The sequence below is a fragment of the Mus musculus genome, chromosome 1 (assembly GCF_000001635.26).
Source record: "Mus musculus strain C57BL/6J chromosome 1, GRCm38.p6 C57BL/6J".
In the NCBI taxonomy this organism is placed as follows: domain Eukaryota; kingdom Metazoa; phylum Chordata; class Mammalia; order Rodentia; family Muridae; genus Mus; species Mus musculus.
In genome coordinates this window covers 59,516,015-59,532,260 of record NC_000067.6, presented here as the reverse complement: position 1 = coordinate 59,532,260, position 16,246 = coordinate 59,516,015, and the positions used below count along the sequence as shown (strand labels likewise).

The window sequence follows — 16,246 nt, the reverse complement described above, 5'->3', positions numbered from 1 at the left end:
ATACAATAAAAATTAAATAATAATACAGCACTCACAAAGCACCCCTCCCCCCAATTGTTCCACAGTGTTATAGTCCAGCTTGTCTTAAACACTAACTGTGTCAAGTGTCACTGGGACACAGATTAGTTTTCTTCACCAATCTGTGCCCTTCTGTTGGGTAGAGGCTGTGGCTCCCCACGACGATGCTGGCAATGAATATGCTCATTCAAGCATTATTTGTTGGGTATCTGCTATGTGTTGGGCACTGTCCTGGGTGCTGCCTGGTTACTTCTTAGCTTAGTTGAATGGGGGATACCCAACATCTCCACAGCTGGCTCCCCAAGCCCCATTTTAAGTGTGGAAACAAATGTTACTAATGGGCACAACGATGTGAATGTACTAAATGCCAGTATGTTGTACACATACAAGTGATAAAATTTTGTGTGCTTTAGTGCAATAGGAAAATAGTATAAATCTTATAAAGTGAGAATTAAATAAGGCCACAAGACAATTAGACTAATAACAGGTCTAGCAGTAAGTTCTAGGTGTTAGTCATCACTGTGTTCTTTAGAACCAGGAAGATGGCTCAGCAGGTAAAAGTGTTAGTCAGCTATGCAAACCAGATGACCTGAGATTGATCCCTGAAACCCAAATAAAAAAATCTGGTTGCCACCAGGCTATGGTGGTACATGCCTTTAATCCTAGCACTTGAGAGGCAGAGGCAGGCAAGTCTTTGCGTGTTCGAGGCCAGCCAGGTCTACAGAGCAAATTCCAGGACTGCCAGGGATATACAGAGGAACCCTGTCTGGGGGCAGGAGGGAAGGGATGCAGTGGTGTGCATTTGTATCCTGGCACTCCTGTGGTGAGATGGGAGGTGGAGTCAGGAGCATCATCTAGAAGCTGTTGAGCCAACCAGGCTAGAATACAATGCATAGCAGCAGAAGCAAGAAGGATGCTGGCTTAGCAATGTGAAAGAGGAGAACTGGCTTCTAAAACTGTCCTCTGAGTTCTTCACATGTTCCATGACACGTGTGTGCTCACACTCAGGCACATGCATACACACACACAGTAGGTGAGAAAGAAAAATTAAAATGAAATAAACACTCTGTTAGCTCTATAAGGGAGCTAATAGATAAAAAACTATAAAGCCTAAAAAAACAAGAGTCTACTGAATCATATACACTTAGCATGAAAGTGTTTTCTGTAATCAGTTAGATTTTACTGAAAATTTGATTCCTTTTCTTAGAACTGTAAACTGTTTGTGTAAGGAATGTGTTGGAAGACTCCGATCTCCTCTCTCCACTTTTCCCTGCTTCTCTCTGTCTCCTCTCTGTTTGTCTGCCTCTCTGTCTCTTTCAGCTCTCTCCCCTCTCCCCTCTCCTTCCCCTCTGTCTCTCAGTACAATCTTAGACCTCACACACGCACGGCAAGTACTCTCTCTCTCTCTCTCTGCTCTCTCCAGCTCTGCTTCTTACACATATTGCCAGAACTGGGGAGAAACAGTTTTCTTCTGAGACATGCAGTGGCTTAGGGTTGGGCTGCACTTTAGAACAAATTGACTATGCTCCAACTCCAGCTGCATAGCTTGGGTGTGTAATTCGGGGTAAATTATTTAATTTCAAGCCCCACTTTTTCCTCCTTCAAAGCAGAGGTAATGCTAACACCCATATTATAGGCTTGTCCAGATTAAGTGACATTCCCTAGATAAAGATGCCTGGTACAGTTAACATTCAGATAATATTAGCATGAGCTGGGGAGATGGCTTAGTTGGTAAGTACTTGCCTTGCCATGAAGTCAAGTCAGATGGGTAAGCTCCAGGATTGGTGAAAGACCTTGTCTCAAAAATAAGGCAGAGAGTGACTGAGGGAGACACCTGACACTGACCTCTAGCCTGACAGTGAATTCATGTTCTAATGGTGTTTGGAGGTGGGGCCTCTGGAGATGATTGGGTTAAAGAAGGTGATGAGGTTGCCTCCCTTACCCCCATGACATTAGTGGCTTTAGAAGAAGAGGAGGAAGAAGAGGAAGAAGAGGAGGAGGAGGAAGAGGAGGAGGAAGAAGAGGAAGAAGAGGAGGAGGAGGAGGAGGAGGAGGAAGAGGAGGAGGAAGAGGAAGAGGAGGAGGAAGAAGGGGAGGAAGAGGAGGAGAGGCCAGAGCTATTATGTGTGGCTTGGCTCTGAGATAATTTGTTTACCTCTGACTTGTTAGATGCAGCCAGAAGCCTGTCACCAGATGTGGTATAGATACTAATGTCAGGCACTTGAACTGACAAACAGCCACCAGCTCTACTCTATAAATTACCCAGTCTGCTGTATTCAGTGACAACAGAAAATGGACTAACATAGTCATCTCCATTTATCTATCAATCAATCTATCTATCTATCCATGTATGTATGTATGTATGTATGTATGTATGTATGTATGTATTGGGTTTTTTGAGATAGGTTTTTTTCGGTGTATAGCCTGTCCTGGAACTCACTCTGTAGACCAGGCAGGCCTCACACTCAGAGATCCACCTGCCTCTGCCTCTTGAATGCTGGGATTAAAGGAGCGCAACATCATGCCCAGAGAAAGTAGGCATTTTAAAAAGTATCAACTGATTCACAACATTTTGAAAACATGTGTGAGAAATAAGAAAACAATTAGAAAATTAATATATCTGACAATTTTAGAAACTCTTTAGAATTCTTTTGTGTTTCATGATCATAGCCATGATTTTCATTTAGAAACCGCCCCAAATTATAACTCTCTGGGTTTACAACCAAGTGATTTCTAAATATGAAGATGGCTGAATGTATCAAAGTCCTCCGTGATGGTTTTTACTTTGAACCAAAACAAAACAAAACCAAGAGAAGGCTCCATAGCTTGCAGAGGTCTGACATTGATCTTTGCTCTTCAGGAAGCTGGGTCGCCAGGAAACTGCCTAGTGGGGTAGAGATGCCACTATAGAGATGCCCTCAGACTGGCACACAACTGGAGGCACTGTGCACGTAAACTCCTATCTCCCTGTACCATGTTCTTTCTGAACCTGTGTGTGTGTGTGTGGGGGGGGGTCTTGTTTATTTGGGTTCTACTTGGCCCAGCCAGTATAGACATTCAGTAAGTGTCAATTACCATAACGGTGACTCCCTGCTCTGTTTTCCTACCCATTTGTGCTCTGAGTGTTGTCTTTTTAACTACTGGTGTCTTTTACTTAGACAGAGTGGCTCAGAGGAATACAGCGTGGGTAATGGTGGATTCAGTTTATAGCATAGTTTGCTGAGTAGGATTTCAACTACTGAGCTATGCCTCCAGCACAGTTCTCGGTTCCACAGCAGCTAAAACAGTTCCAGGATCATGGCAAATACTCAAGCATTTTTTATTTTTCATTTTGACATGGAGTTTCTTTGTGTCGCCTTGGCTGTCCTAGAACTAGCTCTATAGACCAGGCTGGCCTAGAACGGATCTCAAACCAACAAACAAGCGTTAAAGGCAGAAGGAATTTAATTTAGGGCAAATTAAGAAGTCAAATAGATACTGAAACAACATTGAGATCTGCAATCTAGGAGAGTTGATTCCACCCTATTCTAGGAGGACAAAGAGCAGGGTCGAGGGTCATGGGAAGGGTCTGGGACTCGTGTGGGCCTGTCTGTAGGAAGGTGGACTACAGAAGTTGTACAGGTGTTTCTTGTTGACTAGGGCAGAGTGGAAGGGAGGACTCTTGTGGATTTTCCCTCCTTCTCCTCCCAATGTACCCCACTGCCAACGAGCTCATTAACACAGATGTTCTAGAATTGTGTGGAGCCTGTGGTCATCTGTATGAACCTAGCAGTGCAGGAGAAGGATGTGGATAACAGATGGGCCAGGCACAATTCGCTAGAGTCCCTTCAAGTTCACGGACAGTAGGGTATCCATGTGAGCAGTGTGGAGAGGTGCGCAGGCCCAGGGTTGCTCTGTCACTCACTGACCTCAGGAAATCACACAACTCCTTTAAGCTTCAGTTTCCTTATCTGCCAGAGAGCCAGAGTGGTGCAGAAGCAGGACGAGCAAGTGTTGGAAGCCAGTCTGGGCTACACAGTAAGACCCTGTCTTTAAAAGATGGATAGGTGGGGACAAGGAAGGTTGCTGAGAACAACTGCATCTCTCAGGAGCATGCTGAAGGGTCAAATTGAAAGATAGCTTAAAGTAATAGTAAACATCTGATGAATGTTTCTTTCCCTTTCATTCAAGAATTTATTTATGATTTCATGGTAAAGGGCAGTGGGGCATGGGTCAAGAGGACAGAAGAGGCTTTCATTTGACCTGTGGTAGGATATGTAAGGCGCCTGCTGATCAAAGTGGGAGACAGACTAGGAGACACTGAGGTATGCACAACCAGTACAGACAGTGCTTGCTGCAGAGGAGATAGTATCCCATTAGATGCTCAAAGAAATCAACTTTCAGTGAATAATGGGATAGGGATGTTTGCAATGGAGGAAGCAGTGGTCCACTTTTGCTCAGGAAGTGGAGAACTCTTTATGAAATGACATGCTGAGTTTTGAAGGTTGGGTTGAGTTATCCAGAGGAATGCACAAAAGTATAGTTGAGACAGGAGTTGTTGGGGTAAGCTAGTTTGCTTTAGGAGGGGTTGTGAGGAGTCCATCACTGAGGTGAGATGAAGAAGTGGGACATAGGGCCAGACATGGAAGTGAGAGCCAGCGTATGAAGGGCCTGGTGTCAAAAGCTAAAGCCTTATTAGAACTGAGAGACTTTGAAACTAGGGAGTAACTCACATCTCTAATCTAGAATTTCACAGAATGACGTATCTTCCTAGACCGTCTTAGGCCTGATACATGTGGTTAGAGAAAGCAGAGGGCCATGCAAGCATTTCAACACATCAGACAGTGTGAACCAGAAGAGAGCAGAGCTTTCCCTTAATAGTAAACGCAGAATGGAAAAAGTAATTAACTTCTACTGATGCCAAAAGGCTCAAGGTAAATATTTAAAACATTCTAGTTTCCACGGACTAGGACGTCAGAGGAGGAATGGGGATGTTTGTGGTCATAGGACAGGGTTTCAGGGGGTCTGGTTACACTCTGGATGTGACAGGGATTTTGTGTCACTGTAACTGAAAGAGAAATATGACATGATAATTCCAGAATTCCAGAGTTTTCTTACTATGGGAGCTTTCCCTGGTAGATGATCTGTGAGCCTCATAACAGCTCTCAGCATACAGGGCAAGTTGACAAAATGGAGGTCTGGGAGTGCCTTCCTTCCCAAGAAGTTACATTCATGGCTACAATTGCATTTATGAACACACATCACCATCATCTTTCTCAAACTCACCTTTCTCCTTCCATATGCCAAGATGGCTTCTTTGAGGTCCCGAAGTGTGTGCAGTCCAAGGTCCTGCTTCTTCCTGGGACCTCTTTTCCTGTCTCTGGGTGTCCATGCTGACACAGCTAGCCCTTCTGAGTAGAGAATCAGTGCCCCCTTCCTTGTGCTGAAGGTCTTAGGAAGAAAGAGGTTCCAGGAGTGCTGGCTGGCACTGTCCCCATTCTGGGCTTTACTGACAAGGATGTAGTCTTCTGGAGACTTCCAGTTCAAATAGTCCTTTAATGAAAAGAAAAATTGTCAATTGAGACACTGTGTGTGGTGGTTTGAATATGCTTGGCCCATGGGAAGTGGTACTATTAAGAGGCAGGGCCTTGTTGGAGCAAGTTTGTCACTGTGGCTTTGAGGTCATGTGCTCAAGCTCTACCTGTGCAAAGGAGAGCCTCCCCCTGGTTGTCTTCAGATCAAGATGTAGAACTTTAGGCTCCTCTAGCACCATGTCTGCCCGAATGATGCCATGCTTCCCACCATGATGATAATAGACCGAATCTCTGAAACTGTAAGCCAGCCCCAATGAAATGTTTTCCTTTATAAGCGTTGCCTTAGTCACGATGTCTCTTCATAGCAATGAAGCCTAACTAAGACACTGTAGAAGATCCTTCTGCAGCAAACACTGTTTGTGCAAAGTTTCTGGCTTCCTAAAACCATTTACTTACGTGTACACATGCATGCACACATGCCACCTGCGTGTGTAGAGGTCAGAGGACAACGGGTGGGCAATCATTTTTGCCTTCTACCTTAGGGGCTTTAGGGATCACACTCAGGATGTCAGTGTGAGTGGCAAGTGCTTTTACTGAGCCATTTCTCTGCTCCCTCCCTCCCCTCTTCCCAGTTAATTTTTCTCTGAATGCTCAGGTAGAATTTTGAAACTCTAACAATTGGGTTTTCTCTCTTTAGTGCAGCAGGCCTTTAATCCCAGCAGAGACAGGTGGATGTTTGCAATCCTGAGGTTATCCAGGCATGTCTAAATCTCTCTCCAAGAGGGCCAGGGCAACAAAGGGAGATGCTGACTCACAAAACAAATAAAACAAAACCCAAACATGGGCTTGGAGAAATGGCTCAGTGGTTAAGAGCTTGTTGCTCTTACAGAGAACCTAAGTTCAGTTCCCAGCACCCACATTAGGCAGCTCATAACCATCTGTAACTCCAGATGCAGAGCAGCCGACACCTCTGGCCTCTTCAGGTACCTGAACTCATGGGCATATACCTACATGCAGACACACACACCTACAGTTAACTAAATATAATAGAAAATTTAAAACACACACACCAACACAATAACAAAAAATTAGTAGAACCTAGTACACAAATCCATTTTATTCCATACAACTTTGAGAAGAGCCACATTTGTCTAGAGGCTTTGAGTAGAGCACAGTATAAGTTACAGGCTAGTTACACCTTCTAGTATGTAAGCAGGGACTCAGAATTATCAAGGACAGTAAATGACTTGGCAATTAGATTCGGACTGATAACCAACTTAAAAATGAGAAGCTACTGTTTCTGCTATAAATAGAAGATCTATACATTTCAGATTGTATGTAACATTGCCTAGTTTGATTACTTAGGCGCCTATAAAGTGGCTATATATTTTGTAAGTGTATGCCCTTTGAAACTTTATTACAGTAAGGGTCAAATAGTATATCAAACTACCGCGACATGGAGATCTCTATCTGACCTTCGAATTTGCAAAGTTCCCCAGTGCTTCTATTGTTCCTGGCAATCCTCAGGAAATAAAACTCCAGCACAAGGGGAGTTTTGCCACCTCTTAAAAAATCTTCTAAAGTGAGATTTGTTTTGGCCTCTGTTAAATATGAATCCTGTGGGTTTGAATTCCACAACATTCCAAATAGCATAAAAAGGCACAAACACACACAGCGTTTCAACCACTGAACACTATCCTAAAAGCAGTCAGTTCTCCTTCTAAACACCAGGTGGGAATTCTGGTCTTGTTCCAAACGTCCAGTCTCAGACAATCTAGCTTCTCCTTCAGGTCGAGCAGAGGCAGTGGGGAGTGGGTATGATGAGGAAGGCAGATCATTCTCATGGCAATTCTGGGAGTCAGGCACACAAGGGAAGATCCTCCAATGTCCTCCACTATCTTGGCTCCATAACATAGCTTGAAAAAACCCAGAACATTCCCCCTCATCTTCAAAATGTGCCCCACCCCCACCCCAGCTCTAAGACTTACCTCTGGTTCAAAATAGACTTCCAACTTCTGTTTGTTCTGGGCCAGCTTCCCATGCCCTCGGCTCAGGAGAGAGAGGGTGAACATGTCTCCTCTCTGACTACTCCCTCTCAAGGGCAGTTCATCTCAGTTTTGAAGGCTGAAAACTGGTCACACCTCAGGATTTCCAGAGCTCAACAGCAAACCAAAGGAGACTACGAACATTGGGCCTTTTATGAAATATATTTCCCCTTGTACAGCAGTCCAGCAACGGCCAGCCACACAGCCACACAGTTTAGACAGAGTGCATCTTTGTGGAGAGAAAACCCAAAACGTAAGGCCTGGCTCCTCAGACAGCAGGCTGTGTACTCTCTCTCCCTTGAGCCCTTGTTGTCCCTGAGACCTGGTTGCTCTGCTACAGTTTGCATCTACAAATCTGGGCCAAGGCACTATCCTCCTCATTGTGAGTGGAGGCTGTTTCCAGTTGCTATGGCAGCATAGGGGAATGAAGTCCTTTAACCCAGGCAGGCCAAAGGCACTGGCTGGGGTGGGGATGGAGGTGGGGCTGCCCACTGGATATTGAAGGGACTGGCAGTCTCAAGAACCAAGTCCGGGGGCAGAAGGTGGGAGAAGGTGGGGTGGGAGGCCATGGTTTTTTGTTTTTTGTTTTTTGTTTGTTGTTTTTTGTTTTTTGTTTTTAGCACATGAGCCTGTCACTGTCAACTAACAGACGTCAGGGAGTCCTGTAGGTCATCTAAAGCCATCTATGACATTTCCCTTGTGCCCCAGGATCTGCCGAACTAGACAGAAAGCCTCTTTTTATTAATGGCTGCTTTGCATGAGTGACTGGGAGACACTGAGAAGCTCTGGCTTTCTTTGCATCCCCGGTTCTCAGTGGGGAACATTTTAGTTGTCACATCAGCCCCCTCCCTGCACCCCCCTCTTCCCGCTCCAACACACACAACATGACCTAGGGGCCTAGGATGTTAAGTGTCTTGCAAGGTGTGACTGTCTTGCATAATGATTATGGCTTGCCACCCTGTTATGAACTTAGCCACTTGCTTCTCTTTGATGGTTACACTCACAGCGCACAAGCTGGAGAAGGGACAGGAAGTTCAAAGGCCATTTTGCTGGTTAGGACTCAGTTTCCAAGGATAACAAGCTGCTTGTGGAAGCACCCCCTGTTGGTTGGTATTCAGAAGTGCAACTACCTGTGGGCTTACCGCTTCCTCTCCGTGGAGGTTCTCCTAGCCCCCAAGGCAGGCTCCATGAGGCCTTAAGTGAGACCTCATGCTGTCTAATGAGATTGAGCTTATTTGGAGGAATTAAGATCCTGAATGTATAGGCTGGAGAGATGGCTCAGAGGTTAAGAGCACTAAATTCAATTCCCAGCAACCACATGGTGACTCACAACCATTTGTAATGGGATCCAATGCCCTCTTACAGCTACAATGTACGCATATAAATAAAATAAATCTAAAAATAAAAAAGACCCTGAATGTACAGGTTTAATTTCACACCTCTAACACTCCCCCACCCCCACCCCACCCCCGTGCTCGAGTGCGCGCGCGCACACACACACACACACACACACACACACACACACACACACACACAAAAGGAAGGGAACTCAGGAGGATCTCTGAGTTGAAGGCCAGCCTCGTTTACGGAGTGAGTTCCAGTACAGCCAAGGCTACACAGAGAAACCCTGTCTGTAAAAACTAAGCAAACAATAAGAACAAACAAAAAATGATACATACTCAGTGAAAATGGCATGTCAGTTCCTAATAAAACAAAATAAGCCTATTAGTGATAGGTTATTTTTCTGCTGATGAAATGAGGCAGTTCAAGTCACTTTGGAATCATTAAATGTAGGTTTATTGGGAAGCGAGTTCATGGCCCAAGGATTGAGTCCAGGGGAGTCGCCATGGGGAGAGGGGAGAAAAAGAGAAAGGGCATGGGAAGAGGGGGAAAAGGGAGAGAGGGGGGTAGGAGGAGAGAGGAGAGAGGGGGAGAGAAGAGAGAGGGGGAGAGAGGAGGGAGAGGGCAGAACCTCTGGGGGAAGGGCAAGGAAAGTTCAAGGTTGGGGGCAGGGTATTCCAAGTAGGGACTCAGGGATGCTGGGAGAACCTGGAGGTCAGGTCTGTTTTGGTATGTAAACTGTGTACCTCAGTCCCTTGCCTCAGGGCCCCAAACCAAACAATTGAATAGTCTAGGAGGTCTACTTTTGAGTACATTCCCAAAAAAAGTTTCTGAAGAAAGAGTCTAAGGTTTTCCCTGTGTTCACAGAAAACCAATGGCAACAGTTATAATGTCAAATCAAGGGCTGGAGAGATGGCTCAGTGGTTAAGAACACTCGACTGCTTGCTATTCCAGAGATCCTGAGTTCAATTCCCAGATAGTGCATGGTGGCTCACAACCATCTGTAATGGGATCAGATACCCTCTTCTGGTGTGTCTGAAGACAGCTACAGTGCACTTACATAAAATAAATAAGTCTTTTTAAAAATGTGAAATCAATCCAATTATTCACTAACACACAGATGATTAAACAAAACATCATATGTATACAATAAAACACTATTCAGTCTTAAAAAGGGAAAGCCACTGAGATATGTGCTACAATACTGATAAACCTTGAAGACATTATACTAAATGAAATAAGCCAAATATCCGATGTGCTAACCACATGAGTAGTCAGATTTACCGAACCAGGATGGTGGTGTTAGGGGTGGGAAGTTCTGCAGATAATGTGTCTGGAAAATAGAAGTGTTCTGGAGACAGCCTCACCACAGGCTGGGTGTTCTCAGTGCCAAGGAACTGTTAATGGTAAACTTCTGTATCTTTTATCACAATTACTTCTATCAAAGATATAGCAAACAATTGAACAACTGAATAGAACACTTGCTAATCCAAGTCCTTGGTTCCTCACAACTGTTACAACAAGATCCTGCAAACCCCGGGGCTCTAACTAAAACTTGGGGTCTTAGGCTACAGTTACCTATCTTCCCCTTCAATGCCTGTTCAAAGCATAAAAAAGACCTTTGACAAAAGGTTCCCAAGTGGTAACTATAGCTGAGAAGAAACCCTAGCCTAGAGGAACATCCCATCCCTGGAAGCTGTTCCCTGAGGCAGAGGACCAAGGGGTTCTAGGAGGAGGGAGGAGGAGCCATGTGGAAGAGGGGGAGCACAGACAGTAGGGGGCTTGTGGAGGACTACAGACAGGAGGGCTGTTAGGGTGGGACATGAAAGGGCAGAAGGTCAATGGGAAGACGGGAGGATAGTGGGGGGTGGGGGTGGGAGGGGGATGTTACAGGCAGCATGAACATGACCTCTCTGGCTGCCATGGCTGTGGAGGTCAGATACCCACTGGCTTTTATCCCTCAAGTCTTCCTCCCCAGTCTTGTCTTTCTAAAGACAGGGTCTCATATATCCCAGGTTGACCTTGAAATTGCTTCATCGTCATGGTGATCTGGACTTCCTGTGAAGTGGACTTCCCACTCGGGGTTTTAAAAGCAGGGAGGTGATGTAGCTCCATCTGGGCCTTTAGAAAGGTAAGTCTGAGAGACTTACAAAAGGCGTCTGGACGAGAGCTTTTCTCGTGAACCCCTCTGTTGAACCCTCAGGACTGGGAACCATTCTTCCCTTGGACTTGAATGAACTTGTCTTTAGGTCAGGAATGACGTCAGTTGCTAAATGGCCATTGAATGAAATATACAAAGCTGATGGGGTTTCCATCAGCTGCAAGGAAATAGAAATCCTAACGTTTTGGAGATGACATTGCTTACGAGAGTAGGACAGCTCAGAAGCATGGCAGAGTCCTTGGAGAGCCACAGCGGCTGCTGGCTGACACGTGATTCTGTCTCTATCGGAAGTTCCTTGTGTGAACCCCACAGACTCTGCAGTGTGGATTTGCCCACAGATGGTGAAAGGGACACCAGGAAGTGATTGTTCCCATCTAGTTTGAGTATCTCACTTGAGAAGATACCCAGGTGTCCATGCAGCCCTCTCAAGGCCAGGGCAAGGCAGCCAGGCCACTCTGGGGTTGTAATCTGTGAGCAGACAGCTCACAGCAGGCCTCTCCTAAATCATCGAGTTTACGTCTGTGCTGTTTACTACGGACAACGAGCAGATCCACGGATCAATTAATAGGCATTTAGAAGCATTTACTCAGTCCCAACAACAGTTTATGGAAAGTGCATTAGAAAGCAATCAAAGTTATTGCTATTCTAAAGTGCTTGGGGATCCCAGATGAAAGGCCCTCGTAACTGGGAAGTATTTATAACTCAAGAAAGAACCCTCCACACCCATGTTATACAACACCGCCCCCACCCCCTGGCATGCCTGACCTGTCAGCCCAGGCAGCGTGTCTGTTTAAATTACACTGTAAAGTCTATAGGGCGGAGGCCTCGTTTTTTATGGTTTGTAAAGCATCATGAATAACCATGGTACTCTGTAAATAAATAAAAACCACATGAAACGATGAAAATAGATGCCACATCCCCTGTGTGCTTGGGAATTTGTCCCTTGTTTCAGTGTTCTTGGGTTCAGTGGATGTCACTCTGCAAAGAGTGGCCTGGGAGGCTGCACCTGGATTATTTTTGCCCCACTTCATAGAAGTGTGAGCGTGTAGCTTTATTTATCTTTCATTTACAAGAAACATTGATGCTGTCTTACTTTCCAAAGAGCACCGAGAGAATGAATCGTTTCACAAGTCCACAGAGCAAAGCAGAGATGACATAGGCTCGTCCCTGAATTTGATTCTAACCTGTTTTTGATACTAGAGTGGTGGCAACTGTACCTAAGAAACTCCTTCAAGGCTAATACCCAGCTGTCAGGATGGAGCCGTGACTGGCTACAGCCTCTCCTTCAGCCGTGGGATGCCACCATGATGTGGGGGTGGAGCAGTAGCCCCCTGACCTGACTTCCAGGGCTCCCTCCACCCTCCTATCTCCAGCCTAGCTTCTCCTTGCTTTACCGTACAAGTGGGCTGGGTCAGCTCTTAGCTTCTTGAACTACAGGAATTGTCAAGTGAAGGCCATGAGAGTCGACCACAGGGATCTGCCACAAACACCAAACATGGGTTACAGGAAAAGTCAAAAAGAGATTTTTGAAAAAACAGCCATTGCATTTGACATATAGTACTGCCTTATACAGTGAGAGCTCTTTCATGGAAGATAGGCACTAAATCTTATCCTGCATATTCCCACACCACCCCTTGCACATAGTAGCAGCTCTCTAAGCATTTGGGGTTTGCTTTGTGACATGCTCAAAGAGATGGGTAATTATCTCTGAGCCATTAAGAGGAATAAATGAGGAGCATTAGGTCAAAGCCTGTCTTAGAAGCTGGTAGTTTGCCTGGCCACAGTACAAAGCTTAGACTCACAGGTTAAAACCCCAACCAACCCAAGACTCAGTAAACAAAGGCAGAAAGCACGCTGACAGCAGGGTGGGAGAGTCAACCCTCTAGACTTGTTGGAAGAAGCACAGGCTTGCTAAGGAGGAGTAGTGAGTGGCCTGTTTAGATACTGGAGCTGATTTCTGATGTGGCTTAGGCCAGATATGAAAGAAAACAATGCAAAAAAGCAACATAGACGACCCTGGAATCACAGTAAGGGAGAGGTGGCTGTCTCTACCTCTGCATCCTCTCTGTTCTTAGGTATAAATCAAGGCCGCACACCCTGCCTGGTTCAGGATGTAGAAAGGGAGAGCTACTTATTCAGGGTCTGGAAGGGTTTGCTTGGGGAGTGGAGAATGCTTGGTCCTTCCAAAACAAATCCTTTGCTCCGGGCTTTGTGTTCTTAGCACGGACATGCAGAGTAACTGCAAACCCTTAAATTTATGGCGGGGAGATGGCAAGTTTGTAGAAGAAACACAAATCCCTCGTTCTTGGTCCTTTCATAACATGGGAGGAATCAATCACTGCCTGGCAGCGGCTCTGCCAGTGGGAACAAAAGTAGCAATTCTTGGGACCTGATCCTGGAGCAAGCCAGGAGGAGCAATGTTCCAAGCTGAGACAGAGCCCACGTCACAGAGGCCCTGTGGATTCTGCTTGCCTCGAGCCATTAAGCAGAATTAGAAGAGAATGTTTTATCAGCTTACTGGTGTGTTTGTTGAGAACAGGGTAGATCTGTGTAGATCTGACTGACCTGGAACTCATGTAGACTAACTAGGCTGATCTCAAACTCAAGAGGCCCTCCTGCCTCTGACACCCAAAGGCTGACATTAGAGGCAGAGGCAGGAGGATCTCTGTGAGTTTGAGGCCAGCCTGGTCTATATAGTGAGTTCCAGAACTACACATAGACCCTGTCTCAACAAAACAAAACAAAACAAAATAAAACAAAACGGGCTGGTGAGATGGCTCAGTGGGTAAGAGCACCCGACTGCTCTTCCGAAGGTCCGGAGTTCAAATCCCAGCAACCACATGGTGGCTCACAACCATCTGTAACAAGATCTGACGCCCTCTTCTGGAGTGTCTGAGACAGCTACAGTGTACTTACATATAATAAATAAATAAATCTTTAAAAAACAAAACAAGGGGGCTGGTGATATGGCTCAGTGGGTAAGAGCACCCGACTGCTCTTCCGAAGGTCCGAAGTTCAAATTCCAGCAACCACATGGTGGCTCACAACCACCCGTAATGAGATCTGATGCCCTCTTCTGGTGCATCTGAAGACAGCTACAGTGTACTTACATATAATAAATAAATAAATAAAATCTTTAAAAAAAAAAACAAAAAAAAACAAAACAAAACAAAATACAAGTTTCATTGGCTTTTGTTATAATGATGTTTATGTAACAGATAAAGTGCTGATATAAGAGCCAGACTGTCCTGTAGTACGCAGTCAACAAATAGTGTTTAAGAAATAATTCTGGAACTGGAGGGATGGCTCAGCAGTTAAGAGCACTGACTGCTCTTCCAGAGGTCCTGAGTTCAGTTCCCAGAAACCACATGGTGGCTCACAACCACCTCTAATGGGATCCAATGCTCTTTTCTGGTGTGCATAGAGAGAATGGCAGTATATTCACATACATAACATAAATAAATTTAAAAGAAAACTAATTCTGCCTGGCAATGCAGTGGCTCCCTGTTAGATGATAGAAGGAAGGCTTTGCTGTACATGCAGAGGCTCTGAAGGTCACAACTCCCAGAAGGGCTCTCATGTGTAGAGACAGTAGGTGACTAGACTATACTATGAACACCTTTCTGTCAGCTACCTTCCAGCTCACTACTTAACTCTGTGATGAGAACCATTTCTATGTTTTCTGACGGTCAAGGAGTCAGTCTGTGAACTATTCACTAATCATTTGAGAAATACTAACGTAATACATCTCTTTGTGAATACACTGCATAAGGTACGAACACATTCTCATTCTGTTATTTGCTCACATTAGTAAGGTTTTAGTTTTTGAATGTTCAAATTACATCCCCATCCATGGCCCTGACAGAGCTAGAACTGCCAGTGTGAAGCAAAAGAGGTGATGTGAGGGAGCCTGGAGGCTTTGAGAGCCTTCCTTTCAAAGCCCGTGTCTTGCTAGAGACAAGAATCAAGAGCTCCCTCATTCCTCAGGGACACTCACTGCCCGCCTTCAGCCCTCATGGAGTCCTTAAGGGAGACACTCAGGTTCTCTTATGAACTGATTTTCAAGTTCCTCTGTAGAGATTGCTTAACCAGATTGTGCAGAAATGAGGCCCAGAGCAAATGCCTGATTGGGATTGACAGAAAAGAAAAAAATGGACAAGACAGCATACATCCCTAGGGGCTAGGCCAGGAGACCCAACCGTGGTGATTTTGTGTGTTCCTCATTTCCTACCAGGCAACAATGAAGGTAGGCTGCCAGTCTCTGGCTGGCCCAGGAGGCTCTGGGGATATGTCCTCAGGGAGGGAGGAAGTGATCCATCCGTCTTCATCACAGAGAACACTCCGAGGACAATGGCCAGAAGAAGCCAGGCCACAGGCTGAGATGAATCAGTATTGTAATAAACTTGAGCAGATAAGAGAGGTGCCCTCTGCGATCATATATCCTGTGAGAATGCCTACACATCCTAATGCGGGTGGGGCCTGGGGGAGGGAGTTGTCAGTCAAGCAGGGAGGACAGCTTTGCAGCAGGAAGAGCTGGCAGTGGGGGTGACTTGGCTCTTAGGATTTTACCATTCTCCTTCTCCTTGACAGCCTGCTCCTGGTTAGGTGCATAAAGGGTTAACCAGCCTCGTAGGACTAAGCTGCCAAGTACACTTAATACTCACTCCAGCACTCCTGGCCTCTGTGCTTGTATTCCTACGCTGCTGGAGTGGCCTGCTCGTGGCATCTGGTTCCCTGGCAACAGCTTTCATTGGCTCATTCAAAGCCCTTTCTTCTTAAGAAAGCTCCGACCGAGACGCCCACCACCACTACCAATCAGCCTCTCCACTTCTCGCTCGGGATGCAGCTGGTATGAAAAATAGCAGCTGTGGACGAGAGGCCGTAGCGCCATGACTGGGGTCGACTACAGCTGCTTTGCACTGGTTTTCTCCAGGACTAGGTGGAAGCGGTTTGCTTTTCCGCTGGGACCGAGGGAATGGCTCCGCCAGAAAGTTTCCCAGCGCCTGGAGTTCTTTGTTCCAGCAGAAATCCCTGAGTTCCCGTGATTCACTGGCTAAGTCCTGGGCTGGTCTGTGCTGTGACTTTGGGCTCTGCGCTCTGACGAGGGGCGTGGTGGAGCTTGTCCTCCATCAGGAGCAACCAGGGATAAAGTCTGTTTCCCTTAGAAC

At 45.8% G+C, this 16,246-nt stretch overlaps 1 protein-coding gene across 19 annotated transcripts in view; it reads right to left on the bottom strand.

Moving 5' to 3' along the window:
- The window catches only part of Gm973 (predicted gene 973), a 120,154-nt gene extending 104,157 nt beyond the window's left edge, over positions 1-15,997 (bottom strand). For 7 of the 19 annotated variants that reach the window (XM_017321335.2, XM_030255084.1, XM_006496100.3 and 4 more), the window contains exons 1-2: positions 7,520-7,975; positions 5,284-5,550 (exon numbers count right to left, since the gene is read on the bottom strand). In XM_017321335.2, the coding sequence (XP_017176824.1) occupies positions 5,284-5,550; positions 7,520-7,603 (351 nt within the window). In that variant the 5' untranslated portion in view covers positions 7,604-7,975. Of the gene's footprint in view, positions 1-5,283; positions 5,551-7,519; positions 7,978-15,742 lie in introns of those variants that run through there. The other 12 variants (XM_017321324.2, XM_017321326.2, XM_030255081.1 and 9 more) reach the window with 5 other exon arrangements.
- Between the last annotated feature and the right edge of the window lie 249 nt (positions 15,998-16,246).